This window comes from Bidens hawaiensis, unplaced genomic scaffold (assembly GCF_021521415.1).
Source record: "Bidens hawaiensis isolate Kalapana, Puna unplaced genomic scaffold, B.hawaiensis_p1.1 tig00005806_1, whole genome shotgun sequence".
In the NCBI taxonomy this organism is placed as follows: Eukaryota; Viridiplantae; Streptophyta; class Magnoliopsida; order Asterales; family Asteraceae; genus Bidens; species Bidens hawaiensis.
In genome coordinates this window covers 529,649-550,675 of record NW_027491382.1, presented here as the reverse complement: position 1 = coordinate 550,675, position 21,027 = coordinate 529,649, and the positions used below count along the sequence as shown (strand labels likewise).

The window sequence follows — 21,027 nt, the reverse complement described above, 5'->3', positions numbered from 1 at the left end:
ATGAATTGTAACATTTTCTTTATCATTATTTATATATTATTAATCCACAAGGTATGTTATTATGTATATTATTAAATTTAATTTTTTATTGTATTTTTTTAATCACTCGTATATCACACGGGCTCTATCCTGATTAGTATTATATAACATTAACTACAATGATAATCATATGTTTGAACGACTATTAATTATATATGTAGTAAGATATTAACTCTTTTAATCTAAATATACTATTAAAACAACACAGGTTGTCTATATGACATTTAACTAAGTTGTTCACATGTCATTTAAGTAGGCATTCCACATAGGATGCTTCCAAGTTTTACTTTTATTATATTTTCACCTGTTTGAAACACGGGGCTCTAACCTAGTATAATAATAAAAGCTTCTAAAGTTTTCTGGACACTTAACTCCCCATTAATGTCTAATGTTATATGTAGTGAGTTATTAACTCTTTTCATTTAATAAGAAAAAGCTTCCAAGTTTCCCGGACACTTAACTCACCATTAATGTCTTTCTAATATAACAGATAAAGGTTATAAGTTTTCCCTTTTCTTTTTTAAGTTCTTATGGAAAGAAATTAAATGTGTATATTGTATGAGTTGTACAATCACATTCGTAATTTTATTACGAATTTAGTATCTAATATTCAAGTCAATCACATACTTTGGTATAAAAACAAAGCAATTAATCACCAAAATAATACATAAACATAGGAATATCTATTTTAATTTTTCCATTTGATTAACTGTATAAAACATTTTCCAGTAATTCAAGAGATAGAGGCGGAGGATCCATTGTGAATGCTCTCCAAGTCTTATCTACTATTCATCTACAAATATTGTTGGATACTTTCACTTGACAAGCGCTGAGCTCCATCAACTACTCAAATTTTATGATAAAAATGAGTCTTGTAAATCCCACAACTTTGTTTAATGGAATCGCCATTAACAACCGATCTCCAACCCGAAAATCTCAGCCTACCGCATGTATTCCTGTGTCTCCGTTCTCATCAATTTCTGCACCGTTGATGAAAGAACATCAATCAAACCCACTTGAACACAATAACAAACAAACCCATTTCGAATTGGCGTTCGATTTCCACTCTTACATGCTAGAAAAAGCTAGTGTTGTGAATCAAGCTCTAGACAACGCAATTCCAATCAAAAACCCCGTAAAGATTCATGAGTCTATGCGGTACTCCCTTCTCGCAGGCGGCAAACGTGTCAAACCAATACTGTGCATTGCCGCCCGCGAGCTTGTGGGAGGCGACCAGTTAACTGCCATGCCAGCCGCATGTGCGGTTGAGATGATTCACACCATGTCATTGGTGCATGATGACCTTCCATGCATGGATAACGACGATTTTCGTCGTGGAAAACCCACTAACCACAAGGTGTATGGCGAGAAAACTGCAGTTCTCGCTGGGTACGCGTTGCTCTCATTTTCCTTTAAACACATGGTGACCGAAACAAATGGGGTTTCAGAAGAAAGGATTCTCCGAGCCGTAGTTGAACTCGCCAAGTGTGTCGGGTCTGAAGGACTCGTTGGGGGTCAGGTGATTGTGTGACAACCGGTAATTTCCCAAACCCATAAGCTAAGTAATCAACCTAATAAATAGGTGATTGTAAATATTAAGCGCGTGCATTTGTTATATGCACCCTGCGCGAGCGCACCATGTTAAGAACCAGCGTGAGCATATGTTATATGCGCCATGCGTGAATGATTTGGCTTTATGTTTTCATGTAACAAACGTTATGTTGTCTATGAGTTGACCATCCCGCATGATGCTAAGGCGGGTGCATCCTACATCGTTTATGCGCGTGCGGAAGGGAACTAACCTACCCGCATGGCGGGAACGTTGAGAGCTAGTTTGTCTGAAGCTCCAAGATGGAATTGACTTCAACATGACTGATCACTATGTTGAAATACCAAGACCACCTGGAGAATCTACAAATGAAACTCAAATGTCCCTAACTGCGAGAAGGTTACGCACCTACCCGCAGCAAAGACATGTCCTATACGCAGAAAGCTATGCGCACCAAGTTATACGCACAGAACACTTGGTCTATTCTCCAGTTAAGGAGATTACTCCCGCCCGAAAGGAAACAGTAGCGTGTTTCAGAGATTTTCCACTTTTTACTGTACACTGACAAAAGTACCTGAAAAAGCACACTGTAACATGAAAAGTCAACTGTCAGCCACCCTATTCTCACCAACCCCAGATCTGCATGTTCTGTCCAAATCAAATCAAAATCTTTTATCCACCACTCCACTCTTAAGTAAATAATAATAACTTCCATACTTTATCATCATTACATTTAGATATGAAAAGATTTCAATCCCCTAAAGCAAGGGATTGTGTTCCCTTGAGTTTGCCTATAAATTTGTAGCCTAAATTATCACCCAAAACACACTTCAAAGAACTACAAACTTGCACTAATCCTTTCCCAAGCATCCGTTGTTTCCAGCTTCGATCCTGTTACTAGGTAAGCCGAGAATATAACCTTGAGACCTACTATCCAACCCTTATATTCTCCTATTGCTTGATCTTAATATATATACTTGTTATTTAATCGTATTCTAGACCTTCGATTCCGAGGCCAACACCAAGAAAACCCGAATCTCGATTAATCCCTTAACAAGAACCACAGGTGAGTCTCACAGCCCCTATTTTCACTGTTTTCACTGTTTTTAAACTGCTTTCGGGGCGAGGGACACGTACTTAAATAATGTTTTATCATGGTATACTTACAAGCTATGCAAGCGATTATGTGTTTAAGTTATGTTTCATGATGAGCAATGCAAACGGTTATCTAAGGTTTTCAATGTATGTGCGCTAGAACTCGAGTAAGTGATCACTTTACCATTGGAACTCTAAGGGTAGGGACTGCTGGTTTGATCCGCCCACTCGTAGGGGTCGCACCTCTTTGCATGGACGAGTGCCTGGCATGGGGCAGTACTATGGGGTTGAGCCCGCTCGTAGGGGTCGCGCCTCTTTGCATGGACGAGCGCCTTGTTTTCCGGCACAACGTCTGCGCGTAACCCGCGGGACGGTATCCTTAGCTCGTAGGGGCAATGCCTCTTTGCATGGACGAGCACAGTTTCTCAGAATTGTTCGCGCGTAACCCGCGGGACAGTATCCTTAGCTCGTAGGGGCAATGCCTCTTTGCATAGACGAGCATAGTTTTCCAGAAACGTCTGCGCGTAACTCGCGGGACGGTTTTACGTTATTTTAGCTCGTAGTGGCTGCGCCACTTACATAGACGAGCACCGTATCCAGAATTTGTTCACGCGTAACCCGCGGAACGATTTTTATCAGAATATTGTCAGAATTGTGTTAATACGATTTTACCAAGCAGATGTTAATGAGGTTGCCAGAAATGTTTCAGAATGATTTTATCAAGTTACTAAAACTTGTGAACTCACTCAGTTTATACTGATTCAAATGTTTTTACGTGTCTTTCAGGAGATAACTAGGTAGCGCATGGAGTCACACTTAGAGCACCACACGCTGAACATCTAAAACAAGCTTTTTGGAAGATTTTGGTTTTATCCCCTCGATGCGCACGGTTACCCGCCGCGCAAGGGGATATGGCGAGGAAATCTTCAGTGTTATACTTGGATGTTTCTTTTTGTAATCTTTGAACAATGTAATGTGTTTGTACTAAACTTCTCATGCGCAATGAAAATCTTTGAATGTTTTGCAATGGCCCGTGCTTAATTATCAATCCCCACTCGTGCGCGCCCGGCTGTTTCCGCCGCTCAGGGCCGGGTGTGACAGATTGGTATCAGAGCACTGGTTATAGCGAACTAGGAAAAGAAGTTTTTAACCTAGACTATAACCTTTGGGGAATCGCATGAAATATTTTTCAAAGAATATTTTCAAAAGAATATTTTCAAAAGAAAAATTACACACGCACTTAGGAACACGGGTCACAGTGTCTAGAGATAAGAACATTATGTGCTCTGAGTACATGCGCTAAGTTTGTTATATTTTCTTTTTATGAAAAGAATGCCTCCAACCAGAGCCAAGGGAATTACCATGACACCCGAGGAGCTCGCAGAAATAATCGCGCAGGCGATTGCAACGCATGAGGCCAGCAAGGCCGAATCTAGTCAGGGTCGCCAAGAGAACGAGACCCCAGAACCCGAATCAGGAGCCTTGAACAAAGGATGCTCCTATAAAACATTCATGGCCTGTAGGCCTTGGCCATTCAAAGGCACCGAAGGAGCCATTGGGCTCTACAATTGGATTGACAAGATGGAGACCGTTCTCTCCATCAGCAGATGTAGTGAAAACCAGAAGGTCCTTTACGCGACCTGCATGTTCCAAGAAGCAGCTTCGTCTTGGTGGAAGCTCCAAGTAAAGACTTTGGGGCGAGAAGTTGCTCTTCACAAGACCTGGGAAGAATTGAAAGAAATGATGATGAGAAAGTTCTGCTCTCGCGCAGAAATTCAGAGCTTGCAACAAGAATTCTGGAACCACACCATGGTAGGAACGGATATCGATGCCTACACCAATCGTTTCAACGAGCTTTGCCAGCTGGTGCCAGACATGGCAAACACAGAAGAAAAGAAAATCGAGAGGTACATCTTTGGGTTACCTCCTGTCGTTAGAGTCCCGCTCAACGCCACCGCACCTCCGACCTTTGACGAGGCGGTTGCGCGAGCCATCACCCTTACAAGGGATACGGTTCGTGCGGGTATGTTGACCGCTCGCTTGAACGAACAGCGAACCTCTGACTCCAAGAGGAAATGGAACTCCCACCGAGGGTCAGACTTCAAGCAGCCACCGCCCAAGAAGCAGGAAAGCACAAGGGTTTACGCGATTCAAGCCGCGGAACCATCAAGGAAAGGATACAGCGGGCCTCGCCCATGGTGCAGCAAATGCAAGTATCACCACGAGGGTGAATGCGCAAAAATCGAATGCGCCAAATGTGGCAGACCAGGACACAAGGCGATGAATTGTCGCATCAGAGAAGCTGGATCGAGCGACAGCTGCTACGCATGCGGGAAGCCTGGACACTTCAGTCGGGATTGCCCACAGAAAGGAAACCAAGCTCGCGGGAGAGCTTTTGTGATCGGCGCGGGTGAAGCAAAGGAAGAGCCGAATGTGGTAACCGGTACGTTTTTGCTTAACGGTCATTATGCATCTGTCTTATTTGATACTGGCGCTGACCTAAGTTTTATATCCCATAAGTTTAAAAACTCCCTGGGCTTAGCGACCAGTAGGCTAGACAAACCTTATACTATAGAACTAGCCAATGGTAGGCAGTTATGCGCGAATGAAAGGACTGAGCAATGTGTATTAGTCATGGGAGGTCATGAGTTCAATATAAACTTGTTGCCAATAGATTTGGGAAGTTTCGATATTGTGGTAGGTATGGATTGGTTGGTCGAGAATCTCGCAGAGATTGCTTGTCATGAGAAGCAGGTTCGGATTCCACTGTTGAACGGAGAAACTTTGATGATTCAAGGGGAAAGAAAGGGAGTTGCGACGAAACTGATTTCGTGCCTAAAGGCGCGCAAGTGCCTAAGGAAAGGGTACTACGCCTTCCTGGCGCATGTAATAGAGAAGGGAGATGAGCGAAGAATTGAAGACTTACCTGTAGTGCGCGAATTTCCAGAAGTTTTTCCTAAAGATCTGCCCGGATTGCCGCCACCCGCGACAAATCGAGTTTCGAATTGATTTGGTCCCAGGAGCTGCGCCAGTAGCCCGAGCGCCTTATCGATTAGCTCCATCTGAGATGCAAGAGCTATCCAATCAGTTACAGGAACTTTTGGATAAGGGTTTCATACGCCCAAGCTTTTCACCTTGGGGAGCTCCAGTACTGTTTGTTAAGAAGAAGGATGGTTCGTTCCGGATGTGTATTGACTACAGGGAGCTGAATAAGCTGACAGTCAAAAATCGGTACCCCTTACCGAGGATTGACGACCTATTTGACCAGTTGCAGGGATCCAGTTATTATTCGAAGATAGATCTACGGTCAGGATACCACCAACTTAGGGTCCATGAGGAAGACGCGCCAAAGACAGCCTTCCGAACCAGATATGGCCATTATGAGTTCTTAGTGATGCCTTTCGGGCTAACTAATGCGCCGGCTATATTCATGGATCTGATGAACCGTGTGTGCAAACCATACTTGGACAAGTTTGTGATTGTGTTTATAGATGATATTCTAATTTACTCTCGAACCAAGGCCGAGCATGAGCAACACTTGAGGTTGATTTTGGAATTGTTAAGGAAAGAAAGGTTGTATGCAAAGTTTTCTAAATGTGAGTTTTGGCTTAGAGAGGTTCACTTTCTCGGTCACGTTGTAAACGAGAAAGGAATACACGTCGATCCTTCTAAGGTTAAAGCCATCGAAAACTGGGAAGCGCCAAAAACCCCAACTGAGGTAAGGCAATTCCTTGGACTAGCCGGCTACTATCGACGCTTCATTGAGAACTTCTCCAAGTTAGCTCTACCTCTGACCGCGCTAACTCAGAAAGACAAGGCGTTTATTTGGGGCGAGAATCAGGAAGCGGCATTTCAAACGTTGAAACAGAAGTTATGTAGTGCGCCAATTTTATCTTTACCAGAGGGGACGGATGACATCGTCGTTTACTGCGACGCTTCACACCAGGGACTCGGATGTGTCCTTATGCAGCGAGACAAAGTTATAGCGTATGCCTCGCGCCAACTCAAGACCAATGAAAAGAACTACACAACGCATGATTTAGAACTTGGAGCGGTTGTCTTCGCGCTAAAGATTTGGCGCCATTACCTCTACGGTACGAAATGTGTAATCTTTACGGATCATAAGAGCCTCCAACATATATTCAATCAGAAGGATTTAAACATGAGGCAACGAAGATGGGTTGAATTGTTGAATGATTATGATTGCGAGATCAAGTATCATCCGGGGAAAGCGAATGTGGTAGCAGACGCGCTAAGCAGAAAGGAGCGAATAAAAACACTACGGGTCAAGGCCCTAAAGCTAACAATTCACGCAGAGCTCTCTACGCGCATCCGAGACGCTCAGCAAGAAGCCTTGAAACCAGAGTTTGTTAAAACTGAATCCCTTGGGGGTATGATTAAGAATTTGGAACTTAAAGGGAACACTCGATATTTTGCCAACCGCATATGGGTCCCTCTCAAGGGAGGACTGCGCGAGCAGGTATTAAACGAAGCTCACAAGACGCGGTATTCCGTACATCCTGGCGCAGACAAGATGTACCAAGATGTTAAAATGTTGTATTGGTGGCCCAATCTTAAAGGCGCCATCGCGACACATGTCAGTAAGTGCCTGACGTGTTCAAAGGTAAAGGCCGAATACCAGAAGCCGTCGGGGTTACTTCAACAGCCAGAAATTCCCATGTGGAAGTGGGAACAAATCTCCATGGATTTCATCACCAAACTACCAAGGACACCTGGGGGTTACGACACGATATGGGTTATTGTAGATCGGCTAACTAAGTCAGCGCACTTCCTGCCGATCAAAGAAACTGATAAAATGGAAAAGTTAGCCCGACTATATATTCGAGAAATAGTTTCAAAACATGGAGTCCCAGTGTCCATCATTTCTGATAGAGATAGTCGGTTCACCTCAAGGTTTTGGAGATCATTACAAGAGGGGTTAGGTACTCGACTGGACATGAGTACGGCTTATCACCCCCAAACGGATGGACAAAGCGAACGAACGATCCAGACATTGGAAGATATGCTGCGCGCGTGCGCGATCGATTTTGGAGGTAGTTGGGATACCCACCTTCCGTTGGTTGAATTTTCTTACAATAACAGTTATCACACAAGCCTCAAGGCAGCGCCGTTTGAAGCGTTATATGGGCGCAAGTGTAGATCCCCACTGTGTTGGGCTGAAGTGGGCGACAAGCAAATGACTGGTCCAGAAGTGATCCAAGAAACAACAGACAAGATTTTTCAGATAAGGGATCGCCTTAAGGCAGCACGCGACAGACAGAAAAGTTATGCTGATATGAGAAGGAAACCGTTGGAGTTTCAAGTGGGGGATAAAGTACTTTTGAAAGTCTCTCCATGGAAGGGAGTCCCCCGTTTCGGTAAGCGAGGAAAGCTAAATCCGCGCTACATTGGACCATTTGAGATCCTGGAGAGGATCGGTCCAGTTGCTTATAAACTCCGTCTACCCGCCGAACTCAGTGGAGTTCATGATACGTTTCATGTATCCAACCTCAAGAAGTGTTTATCTGACGAAACGTTGATTTTACCGTGGGGAGAAATTCATATTGACAAACAGCTGCACTTCGTAGAAGAACCCATAGCAGTAACCGATTGGAAAGAACAAAAGTTACGCAGAAGCAAAATCAAGTTAGTAAAGGTTCAATGGAACTCGAGGCGTGGGCCTGAATTCACTTGGGAAAGAGAAGATCAGATGCGCACAAAATACCCACACCTCTTTCAGAACATGGCTTCTGCCAGCAACGTCTCCTAAATTTCGGGACGAAATTCGTTTTAACGAGGGGAGAATGTGACAACCGGTAATTTCCCAAACCCATAAGCTAAGTAATCAACCTAATAAATAGGTGATTGTAAATATTAAGCGCGTGCATTTGTTATATGCACCCTGCGCGAGCGCACCATGTTAAGAACCAGCGTGAGCATATGTTATATGCGCCATGCGTGAATGATTTGGCTTTATGTTTTCATGTAACAAACGTTATGTTGTCTATGAGTTGACCATCCCGCATGATGCTAAGGCGGGTGCATCCTACATCGTTTATGCGCGTGCGGAAGGGAACTAACCTACCCGCATGGCGGGAACGTTGAGAGCTAGTTTGTCTGAAGCTCCAAGATGGAATTGACTTCAACATGACTGATCACTATGTTGAAATACCAAGACCACCTGGAGAATCTACAAATGAAACTCAAATGTCCCTAACTGCGAGAAGGTTACGCACCTACCCGCAGCAAAGACATGTCCTATACGCAGAAAGCTATGCGCACCAAGTTATACGCACAGAACACTTGGTCTATTCTCCAGTTAAGGAGATTACTCCCGCCCGAAAGGAAACAGTAGCGTGTTTCAGAGATTTTCCACTTTTTACTGTACACTGACAAAAGTACCTGAAAAAGCACACTGTAACATGAAAAGTCAACTGTCAGCCACCCTATTCTCACCAACCCCAGATCTGCATGTTCTGTCCAAATCAAATCAAAATCTTTTATCCACCACTCCACTCTTAAGTAAATAATAATAACTTCCATACTTTATCATCATTACATTTAGATATGAAAAGATTTCAATCCCCTAAAGCAAGGGATTGTGTTCCCTTGAGTTTGCCTATAAATTTGTAGCCTAAATTATCACCCAAAACACACTTCAAAGAACTACAAACTTGCACTAATCCTTTCCCAAGCATCCGTTGTTTCCAGCTTCGATCCTGTTACTAGGTAAGCCGAGAATATAACCTTGAGACCTACTATCCAACCCTTATATTCTCCTATTGCTTGATCTTAATATATATACTTGTTATTTAATCGTATTCTAGACCTTCGATTCCGAGGCCAACACCAAGAAAACCCGAATCTCGATTAATCCCTTAACAAGAACCACAGGTGAGTCTCACAGCCCCTATTTTCACTGTTTTCACTGTTTTTAAACTACTTTCGGGGCGAGGGACACGTACTTAAATAATGTTTTATCATGGTATACTTACAAGCTATGCAAGCGATTATGTGTTTAAGTTATGTTTCATGATGAGCAATGCAAACGGTTATCTAAGGTTTTCAATGTATGTGCGCTAGAACTCGAGTAAGTGATCACTTTACCATTGGAACTCTAAGGGTAGGGACTGCTGGTTTGATCCGCCCACTCGTAGGGGTCGCACCTCTTTGCATGGACGAGTGCCTGGCATGGGGCAGTACTATGGGGTTGAGCCCGCTCGTAGGGGTCGCGCCTCTTTGCATGGACGAGCGCCTTGTTTTCCGGCACAACGTCTGCGCGTAACCCGCGGGACGGTATCCTTAGCTCGTAGGGGCAATGCCTCTTTGCATGGACGAGCACAGTTTCTCAGAATTGTTCGCGCGTAACCCGCGGGACAGTATCCTTAGCTCGTAGGGGCAATGCCTCTTTGCATAGACGAGCATAGTTTTCCAGAAACGTCTGCGCGTAACTCGCGGGACGGTTTTACGTTATTTTAGCTCGTAGTGGCTGCGCCACTTACATAGACGAGCACCGTATCCAGAATTTGTTCACGCGTAACCCGCGGAACGATTTTTATCAGAATATTGTCAGAATTGTGTTAATACGATTTTACCAAGCAGATGTTAATGAGGTTGCCAGAAATGTTTCAGAATGATTTTATCAAGTTACTAAAACTTGTGAACTCACTCAGTTTATACTGATTCAAATGTTTTTACGTGTCTTTCAGGAGATAACTAGGTAGCGCATGGAGTCACACTTAGAGCACCACACGCTGAACATCTAAAACAAGCTTTTTGGAAGATTTTGGTTTTATCCCCTCGATGCGCACGGTTACCCGCCGCGCAAGGGGATATGGCGAGGAAATCTTCAGTGTTATACTTGGATGTTTCTTTTTGTAATCTTTGAACAATGTAATGTGTTTGTACTAAACTTCTCATGCGCAATGAAAATCTTTGAATGTTTTGCAATGGCCCGTGCTTAATTATCAATCCCCACTCGTGCGCGCCCGGCTGTTTCCGCCGCTCAGGGCCGGGTGTGACAGATTGACATATGTTCCCAAGGGGTCGATATCGGATTAGACCAGCTGGAGTTTATCCACATGCACAAGACCGCGGTTCTACTTGAAACCTCGGTCGTACTAGGCGCCATTATGGGCGGTGGATCCGCCAAACAAATTGAAAAACTAGGAACGTTTGTGAGACCGATTGGACTGTTGTTTCAGGTGGTGGATGATATTCTTGATGTCACAATGTCCTCTAAGGAGTTAGGGAAAACTGCTGGCAAAGATTTGTTGTCCGACAAGGCTACATATCCAAAGTTGTTGGGGATTGAAAAATCAAGAGAATTTGCTGAGAAATTAAGAAAGAAAGCACAAGAACAATTGTTGGGGTTTGATCATCAGAAGGCAGCTCCGTTAATTGCTCTTGCTAATTACATTGCTTATAGGCAAAATTAATCCATGTTTTAGTTAATTGTCTAATATGTTATCGGTCTACCTTGTCTGAATTTTTTAAAGTTTAATTGATTTATCTATAATATATATAAATGAAAACCCTAAAATCCTACGTTTCGCGATTTGGTCGCTCCCCATTTTATATAAGCCACCAGATTACTTAATTTTTAAATTGAGACCTCTCATTGATTTAACCCAAATTTATGGGTATGGGTCTTACCAAAACCAGATAGCTCTTAAACGGGTTATAACATCTCATTAAATTAAAAATTAATCTTACCAATTAATTGATATGAAAATCCTATAAAATAGGGATATACTAAAATTTAATATTCAATTTAAAAAGAAAACGATATTATTTATAATTAATAAACAATTTTATAGTAAAAAACATAAGCGGGTCATGGGTCACCAAATCCAGATAGCTTTTAAATGGGTTATACATATCATCTATAATATATATAAAAGAAAACCCAAAAATCCTATGTGTCATGATGTGGTCGTTCCCCTTTTTTATGGAAGTTACTAGATTTCTTGATTTTTAAATGGAGGTCTCTCATTGATTTAACCCAAATTCATGGGTATGGGTCTTACCAAAATCAGATAGCTCTTAACCGGGTTATAACATCTCATTAAATTAAAAATTAATATTACCACTTATTTGATATGAAAATCCTATAAAATAGGGATATACTAAAATTCAATATCCAATTTAAAAAAAGATATTATTTAAAATTAATAAACAATTTTATAGTAAAAAACATAAGTGGGTCATGGATCACAAAATCCAGAAGGCTTTTAAACGGGTTATAACATATCATTTATTTATGAAACCCTTTCATCATCAAACCCTAAGTATATTATTAACTTTCTTACAATAAAGAAAATTAAAATCCAAAAAATAAATATTAAAAAACGAAAAATGTAAAACAACCATTTTCTCAAGCCATCAGATTGCTTTATTTGTAAATGAAGGATTCTTACGCATTTGACCCGAATTCACGGGTAAAGGTCTCACCAAACCCAGATAGCTCTTAAACAGGTTATAACATCTCATTTATTAAAAAATAATCTTATCAAATATTTGATATGAAAATCCTATAAAATAGAAATATACTAAAAATTAATATCCTATTTTATTTTAAAAAAAGATATTATTTATAATTAAGAAACAATTTTATAATAAAAAAAATAAACGGTTAATGGGTATCACCAAACCTAGATAGCTTTTAAACCGGATTATAACATATCATTTATTTGTAAAACCATTTTATCTCAAACCTCAAGTATATTAATTATTAACACAATAAATAAAATTAAAATCCAAATATAAATATATAAATATTAAAAACGAATAATGTAAAACAACCCCCGTAATATAGGGGATAAAATCTAGTATATATATAAACGAAGCCCCTAAAATCCTACGTGTCGCGATGTGGTCGCTCCCCCGTTTTATGGAAGCCACCAGATTGCTTAATTTTTAAATGGAGGCCTCTCATTGATTTAACCCAAATTCATGGGTATGGGTCTTACCAAAACCCGATAGCTCTTAAACAGGTTATAACATCTCATTAAATTAAAAATTAATCTTACCAATTAATTGATATGAAAATCCTATAAAATAGGGATATACTAAAATTTAATACCCAATTTAAAAAGAATAATATATTATTTTTAATTAATAAACAATTTTATAGTAACAAAACATAAACGAGTCATGGGTCACCAAATCCAGATAGTTTTTAAACGGGTTATAACATATCATTTATTTATGAAACCCTTTCATCATAAAACCCTAAGTATATTATTAACTTTCTTATGATAAAGAAAATTAAAATCCAAAAAATAAATATTAAAAAACGAAAAATGTAAAACAACCATTCTCTCAAGCCATCATGCATTTGATCCGAATTCACGAATAAAGATCTCACCAAACCCAGATAGCTTTTAAATAGGTTATAACATCTCATTTTATTAAAAATTAATCTAATAATATATTTGATATGAAAATCCTATAAAATATGGATATACTAAAAATTAATATCATATTTTATTTAGAAAAAGATATTATTTATAATTAATGAACAATTTTATAATAAATAAAATAAACGGGTAATGGGTATCACCAAACCCAGATAACATTTAAACGGGATTATAGCATACCATTTATTTGTGAAACCATTTTATCATCAAACCTCAAGTATATTAATTATTAACTTTCTTACAATAAATAAAACTAAAATCCAAATATACATATATAAATATTAAAATCGAATAATGTAAAACAACCCCCGTAATACGGGGGATAAAATCTAGTTTATTTATGAAACCCTTTCATCCTCAAACCGTAAGTATATTATTAACTTTCTAAAGAAAATTAAAATCCAAATAATAAATATTAAAAAACGAAAAATGTAAAACAACCATTCTCTCAAGCTATCAGATTGTTTTATTTGTAAATGAAGGCTTCTCATGCATTTGACTCGAATTCACGGGTAAAGGTCTCACCAAACTCAGATAGCTCTTAAACGGGTTATAATATCTCATTATATTAAAAATTAATCTTATCAAATATTTGATATGAAAATCTTATAAAATAGGGAAATACTAAACTTTAATATCCTATTTTATTTAAAAAAAGATATTATTTATAATTAAGAAACAATTTTATAATAAATAATATAAACGGGTAATTGGTATCACCAAACCCAGATAGCTTTTAAACCGGATTATAACATATCATTTATTTGTGAAACCATTTTATCATCAAACCTCAGGTATATTAATTATTAACTTTCTTACAATAAATAAATTAAAATCCATATATATATATATATATATATATATATATTAAAAACGAATAATGTAAAACAACCCACGTAATACAAGGGATAAAACCTAGTTGTTATATATATTTTAAATCTTAATCTAGCATCTTTGTTATGTACTTTACATCTTGATCTTTAATTAATTAAAAATATTATATTTTATGGTTATTATATTACTATGGTCTTAGATTATAATTAAACCTATTAAATATGTCTAAAAAAATAGCTATTCGTAAGACTTTAATTTAATTTTTGACATTTTCCTAATCATATGTTTCTTTATAAAAATATATATATCCACACACATATACATTTTCATATTCATATATATATTCATACTAGATTTTATCCCCCGTATTACGTTGGTTGTTTTACATTATTCGTTTTTAATATTTATATATATATATATATTTGGATTTTAATTTTATTTATTGTAAAAAAGCTAATAATTAATATACTTGAGGTTTGATGATAAAATGGTTTTACAAATAAATGATATGTTATAATCTGGTTTAAAAGATATCTAGGTTTGGTGATACTCATTACCCGTTTATTTTCTTTATTCTAAAATTGTTTCTAATTATAGATAATATCTTTTTTTTAAAATAAAATAGGATATTAATTTTTGGTATATCCCTATTTTAAAGGATTTTCATATCAAATATTTTATGAGATTATTTTTTAATATAATGAGATGTTATAACCCGTTAAAAGCTATCTAGGTTTGGTGAGACCTTACCCGTGAATTCGGGTCAAATGCTGAGAAAACTTCATTTACAAATAAAGCAATATGATGGCTTGAGAGAATGGTTGTTTTACATTTTTTGTTTTTAATATTTATTTTTTGGATTTTAATTTTCTTTATTGTTAGAAAGTTAATAATATACTTAGGGTTTGATGATGAAAAAGTTTCATAAATAACTGATATGTTATAACCCGTTTAAAAGCTATCTGGATTTGGTGACCCATGACCCGCTTATGTTTTTTACTATAAAATTGTTTATTAATTATAAATAATATCTTTTTATTTTTAATTTGGATATTAAATTTTAGTATATCCCTATTTTATAAGATTTTTACATCAAATAATTGGTAAGATTAATTTTTAATTTAATGAGATGTTATAAACCGTTTAAGAGCTATCTGATTTTGGTAAGACTCATGCCCATAAATTTGGGTTAAATCAATGAGAGGCCTCCATTTAAAAATTAAGCAATCTGGTGGCTTCCATAAAAGGAGGGGGGGAGCGACCATATTGCGACACGTATGATTTTAGGGTTTTGGTTTATATATATTATAGATTCATATCTATATCCACTAAATTTTATATTTAAATTGGTTTTACAAATATATATATATATATATATATATATATAATTAAATCATGTGTTGTAATATATGCCCAATTTGTTTGAATTCGGTGGAAGTTTTGGATCACATTTTTGGAGGGTGTCACCTTGCTTCAAAGATTTGGAATGCTATCGATCATTGGTTGGAGGTGTCTCTTCCGAATGATAAAGGGCCTAAAAGTATTTTAGAATGGTTGGATTATTCAGGATGGGTGAAAAAGATAAAGGATGTAATTGAGGTGATTATCTATACGGCATGGTGGACCATTTGGTGAGCTTGCAATGAGATTATTTTTTGTCAACCCAATGATAACAAAAACACGCTATTTGATTCGATTGTTTCAGTTTCGTACTTGTGGTTATCATCTCGTAATTGTAAGTTTTATTTGAACTGGGTGGCGTGGCTCAAAAACCCGTTACTTAGCATGTAATTTTTGTCATGTCCCGGTTAGGTTTTTTTTTCCGGATGTGGTTTTATTTCAAGCTTGCCTATCAAACAAAAAAAAATCATTTGTTGTAATAAAGATAAAAGGGTGTAGAACACTCCCACATACGTGATGCGGAGGGCCACGAAAGGCCATCATGCATGAATCCAGCGGGCTTACGGTGCTCTAAAGTGATCGCCCAACAGTCCTAACATTTAAATAAAAAAAGTAATATTAAATTAATTCTGAAAAGATAAGTGTTAGCTAGTAAGTAAACTTGAATAAAGTTTTTGTTTATAATTACTTGATATTTATTTATAATGTACTTTAATTCGATCCGTTAAAATAAAAAATAAATAACAAACAAAAATTAATGTTCAGTTGGTTAAAATTAAATTCGTTACATATTAAAACTTAAAACAAACAAAAAAAATTTGGCTAAATGTGATGCTATTTGGCTCAATCAGGATCTTCTGACACCAACATTCATCTTTACTATATAAAATAATTTTATATCTATATATACATACATATTCATATCCACTAAACTTTATAACTTAATTGTTTTTATTAAGTTATAAAAACTTAATTGTTTTTTTATTATATCCACATACTTGATATTTATTTATAATGTGATGCTATTTGTTGCCCGTTTGCCTGCCACTTTATTGTAATCGTTTTATAGTAAATTATATAAAAATTAATTGTTTTTTTAATTCATTAACTCATGCGTTGTAGCAAAGGTGAATGTTGCGTGGACCACTGCCACATACGTGTAATGTAATTGTTTTTTGAATTCAAGAACTCATGTGTCGTAGCAAAGGTGAATGTGGTGTGGACCACTGCCACATACATGGCGCATATGGTAGTGAAAGCCGAAATGCGACGGTACTAGCAGATTTAGAGCATCTACAATAACAAACTTTTATAAACCGCCACATTACGTTACATAAAATTTCAAACTTTTTCTCAAAAACTCTATTTTCTTCTATAACAACAAACATCCACAAACCATCACATCATCACCTACCTTTACAATTAATTTATATTTAATTAGATTACTTTTATAAGAAATTTAGTTTCTATATTTTGCATATATTTAAATGATACACTCAACATTTAAATATACGGCCTTTAAAAAGACATTAAAAATATAAATTTGAAAATAAAGCATTTAAGAAAACAAGAAATTTAGTTTTTTTGATGTATGTTATGTGTGTGTTGAAAATTATAGAACTAATTATATATTTTTAATTCTTTTAACATCTATTTATTGGAACATGAATTCAATTTAGTTAAAAAAATAGGTGTAAAAGAGAATAAAAATATACATTGTAAAAGTCTAGGGTAAATTTTGCTAACCTATAACAATGAGGATGAATAATATAAATTAATTAAAGAAAAAGTGCAAAAATGAAATTGAAAAAAAAATACAACGTTCAACCTAGTTCCATGTAACATCCGGCCCCTCGCACCACTAATATTGTCCGCTTTGCCCACAAAGAGCTCACAGATTTGTTTTTGGTTGCCCAGGTGGAGACTTCCCAGGAGGTCACCCATCATGCTACTATTCCCCCCTGAGCACGCTTAACTGTGGAGCTCTCCTCTCGTCCACTACCATTAAGCCCAAAACGCATTGGTGATTTAAGAGGCGGGACATTTACTTATGAACCAAGGATCTCTCCTGTCCACAGCCGATGTGTGATTTGCCTAGGGTGTTACAAGTGGTATCAGAGCCACTCCTGTGCCGTTGCGATGGCGGGGCAAACTTCATCAGAGACAGTGAGTCCCCAGGGGTGTCGCGAGGTACACCTTAGGCTAATCCCATATCCTGGGTTAGATGGTGGAGCAAACCTCATCAAGGACGATAAGTTCAAAGGGGGGGGGGGGTATTTGTAACATCCTAGGCAAATCCCAAATCGGCTGTGGACATGAGAGATCCTTGGTTCATAAGTAAATACCCCGCCTCTTAAATCACCAACGCGTTTTGGGATTAATGGTAATGGAAGAGAGGAGAGCTCCACAGTTAACCATGCTCAGTTGGGAGTAGTAGCAGGATGGGTGACCTTCTGGGAAGTCTCCACCTGCGCAACCAAAAACAAATCCGTGAGCGCTTCGTGGGCAAAGCGGACAATATTGGTGGTGCGAGGGGCCGGATGTTCCAAGCGGTGTAACACCTTAGGCAAATCCCACATAGGCTGTGGACAGGAGAGATCGTTGGTTCATAAGTCATTGCCCCACCTCTTAAATCACCAACGCATTTTGGGCTTAATGGTAGTGGACGAGAGGAGAGCTCCCCAGTTAAGCGTGCTCAGGTGGGAGTAGTAGCAGGATGGGTGACCTACTAGGAAGTCTCCACCTAGGCAACCAAAAACAAATCCGTGAGCTCTTCGTGGGCAAAGCGGACAATATTGGTGGTGCGAGGGGCTGGATGTTACAAGTGGTATCAGAGACGCTCCTGTGCCGTTCGGGATGGCGAGGCAAACCTCATCAAAGACGGTGAGTCCCCGGAGGTGTCGCGAGGTACACCCTAGATGAATCCCACATCCTGGATGGATGGTGGGGCAAACCTCATCGAGGACGATGAGTCCACGGGGGGGGGGGGGGGGGTGATTGTAACACCCTTGGCAAATCCCACATCGGCTGTGGACAGGAGAGATCCTTGGTTCATAAGTCATTGCCCCACCTCTTAAATCACCAACGCGTTTTGGGCTTAATGGTAGTGGACGAGAGGAGAGCTCCCCAGTTAAGCGTGCTCAGGTGGGAGTAGTAGCAGGATGGGTGACCTCCTGGGAAGTCTCCACCTAGGCAACCTAAAACAAATCCGTGAGCTTTTCGTGGGCAAAGCGGACAATATTGGTGGTGCGAGGGCCGGATGTTACAAGATAGAAATCGTTCATATATATTCCCTAGTCAATAACCTTCAATCAATTTCGGTGGTTGAAAGGAGTTGACTGGTCATTTCGCTTAAAACTCGTTAAAGGGCAAAATAGTCAACTAGTTTGACTTAACGTTTTCTCATAATTCTGGTCAGATTCAACGTTCGGTCTAGAAGACTTTTATTCTTGTAACGAAATTTTAAGGCTACTGACCAAAACCCAACTTCTGACTCGCTGTTCGGATTCTGGTCAGTACCAGCTCGCTTAAATCTTAAATATAACATAACTTGAGTTCTAAACGTCCGTTTGGATTGATTCCAGCGGCCACAAGTTTGTTTTTACTTATATTATCATATCCAAAAAATCTCAGATTCTGAATTGTTCATAAAATTTGACGTGTAGTGGACGACTCGCTTATTCATAGCTCGTTAATCGCATTTATTAATCGCTTGTCAATAATCTAACGTGAGTTTGATCATTCCCCTTTTTATACACTGTTTTCAAACATTTTGGGGACATATGCGTACTTATTCATATTTTCTATCCTATATATATATACACAAACTCGCAAACATAATCATTGTGTGAATATCAGTTGAATGCTATCTGTTAATTGCTACACGTTTAATTGTTTACTTGACAACATTTGGAGAGGTCCAACATATCCCCTTGTATAGGGTTCTCATTAGTATGATCATACGACCGTCTTAGTAACCGGAGCCCGATTCGCTTGGCAAAGGTAAACCGACAATTTTAGTCATTGTAATCAATGCCCGATTCGCTTGGCAACGATCCATTGGCACACTAGCATGATTTGGTTATATATATGGTTTGTTAAGGTTTGATTGATTATTACCACATAGATTGGTTTGTGCTTTTAACACTTATCATTTATTATTTATTTATTATATAACTATTTGTTGTGTCAAAATTGGTGATCATCTCACTCAACATGTGTTGTTGATAAACTCCATTTTCTACGCATATGCAGGATGCTTTGTATTGAAGATTAAAGTTGGACACTTAGACTAGACCTTAGAATATAAACGAGATAACCATTATTTGAGTTTACATTTATGTATTTAAATTGTTTGTTCTATTTGGATATTTTGTGTATTTATTTTCAATAAAATAATTAAATAGATATTGTCACCTTTTATGTATGATAGTATCTTCGAGCTTTGAGCAATCGGATTACGCCCCGGCATTTCCGCCTTAGGTTGGGGTGTGACATTCCATTCCACACAACCGCCAACCATTCTATTCATTTCCTGGGTATCTCTTGAACAATCATCCATGTTCCACTTTCAATCTACAAATCAACAAATAAGACTCTAATTTCTTAACCTTTTGTGTTCAAGGTTATATCTTTTTCAATGTGGCCTTTTGTGAAGGGCCCACTTTGTCGTCCGTTGTAGGGTTGCAGGTCCGGACCTGCATCACAACCACCGCCTCCACATCGGTTGCGTCCGCACCATCCTTAGTCTGTGGTATGCCATGTGTGTTCAGACCTTGGGGCTTGGTCCCTGTTATTGATGCTCTTAGGGAGGTATAGAGGGTGTTTGACCTAGCTTTTTTAACAAATCTTATAGCTTTTTTTTTTACAAAATAAGCTTAACTTGGTGTTTGGTTTAGTCTTTTAAGCTTATGCTTATAGGCTTATATAAGCTAATTTGAAAAAAAATTATTTGAAGATGGTTTTTTAACTTATTTGAATAAACTTATTTTTGTAAGGGTGTAAGTTACTCATTTGCCCTCAAATGGTGATGGATTAATAACTATTTAAGCAACCTCTAACTATAACAAATTAAAGAATGGTGGATTTAACAACTTATTAAGAGCTTATCAACTTCTAGAATATAAGCTAATCCAAACACTTAAAAAGAGCTTATCAAATAATAAAAAAAATAAGCTATAAGCTACTTTAAAATATAAACATAAGCTAAAAAATAAAAGCTAGGCCTAACACCCCCCTAATGTGGCAATAGCCCAACGGCCCTTACATTCAAATAAAAGAATTAATAATTTAAATGAATTGTAAAAAATAAGTGTACATAAGTAATAGACAGCTAAACTTTTGCCTTTCTGACACTGATCTATATATATATATATATATATATATATATATATATATATATATATATATAATTGTCTACATAAAAATCCTTTGTGTCGTGATGTGGTTGCTCCCCAGCCACTCTCGGGCCATCAAGTTGCTTCATTCCTGAATGGTGGCTTCTTATGCGTTTGACCCAAATTCGTAGGTATGGGTCTTACCAAACCCGGATAATCTTTAAACGGGTTATAATATCTCATTTATTTATAAAACCTTTCATCATCAAATTCGCGGGTCATGGGTTTCACCAAACCCGGATAATTCTTAAACGGGTTATAGCATCTCGATTATTTGTGAAACCCCTTAATC

At 38.1% G+C, this 21,027-nt stretch overlaps 1 protein-coding gene across 1 annotated transcript; it reads left to right on the top strand.

The window, feature by feature from the left end:
• The first annotated feature begins 904 nt into the window (after positions 1-904).
• On the top strand, positions 905-11,121 carry LOC143630754 (geranylgeranyl pyrophosphate synthase, chloroplastic-like). The gene is made up of 2 exons (XM_077099678.1): positions 905-1,564; positions 10,708-11,121. Exons 1-2 carry the CDS (start codon positions 905-907, stop codon positions 11,119-11,121), a joined length of 1,074 nt encoding a protein of 357 aa, XP_076955793.1.
• Positions 11,122-21,027: the final 9,906 nt, after the last annotated feature.

Excerpts from the sequence above, each read along its gene's own strand:
- LOC143630754 (XM_077099678.1), top strand. The coding sequence starts at position 905 with ATGAGTCTTGTAAATCCCACAACTTTGTTTAATGGAATCGCCATTAAC. Across the intron at positions 1,565-10,707 it reads TCGTTGGGGGTCAGGTGATT|ATTGACATATGTTCCCAAGG; the intron begins GTGTGACAACCG and ends CGGGTGTGACAG.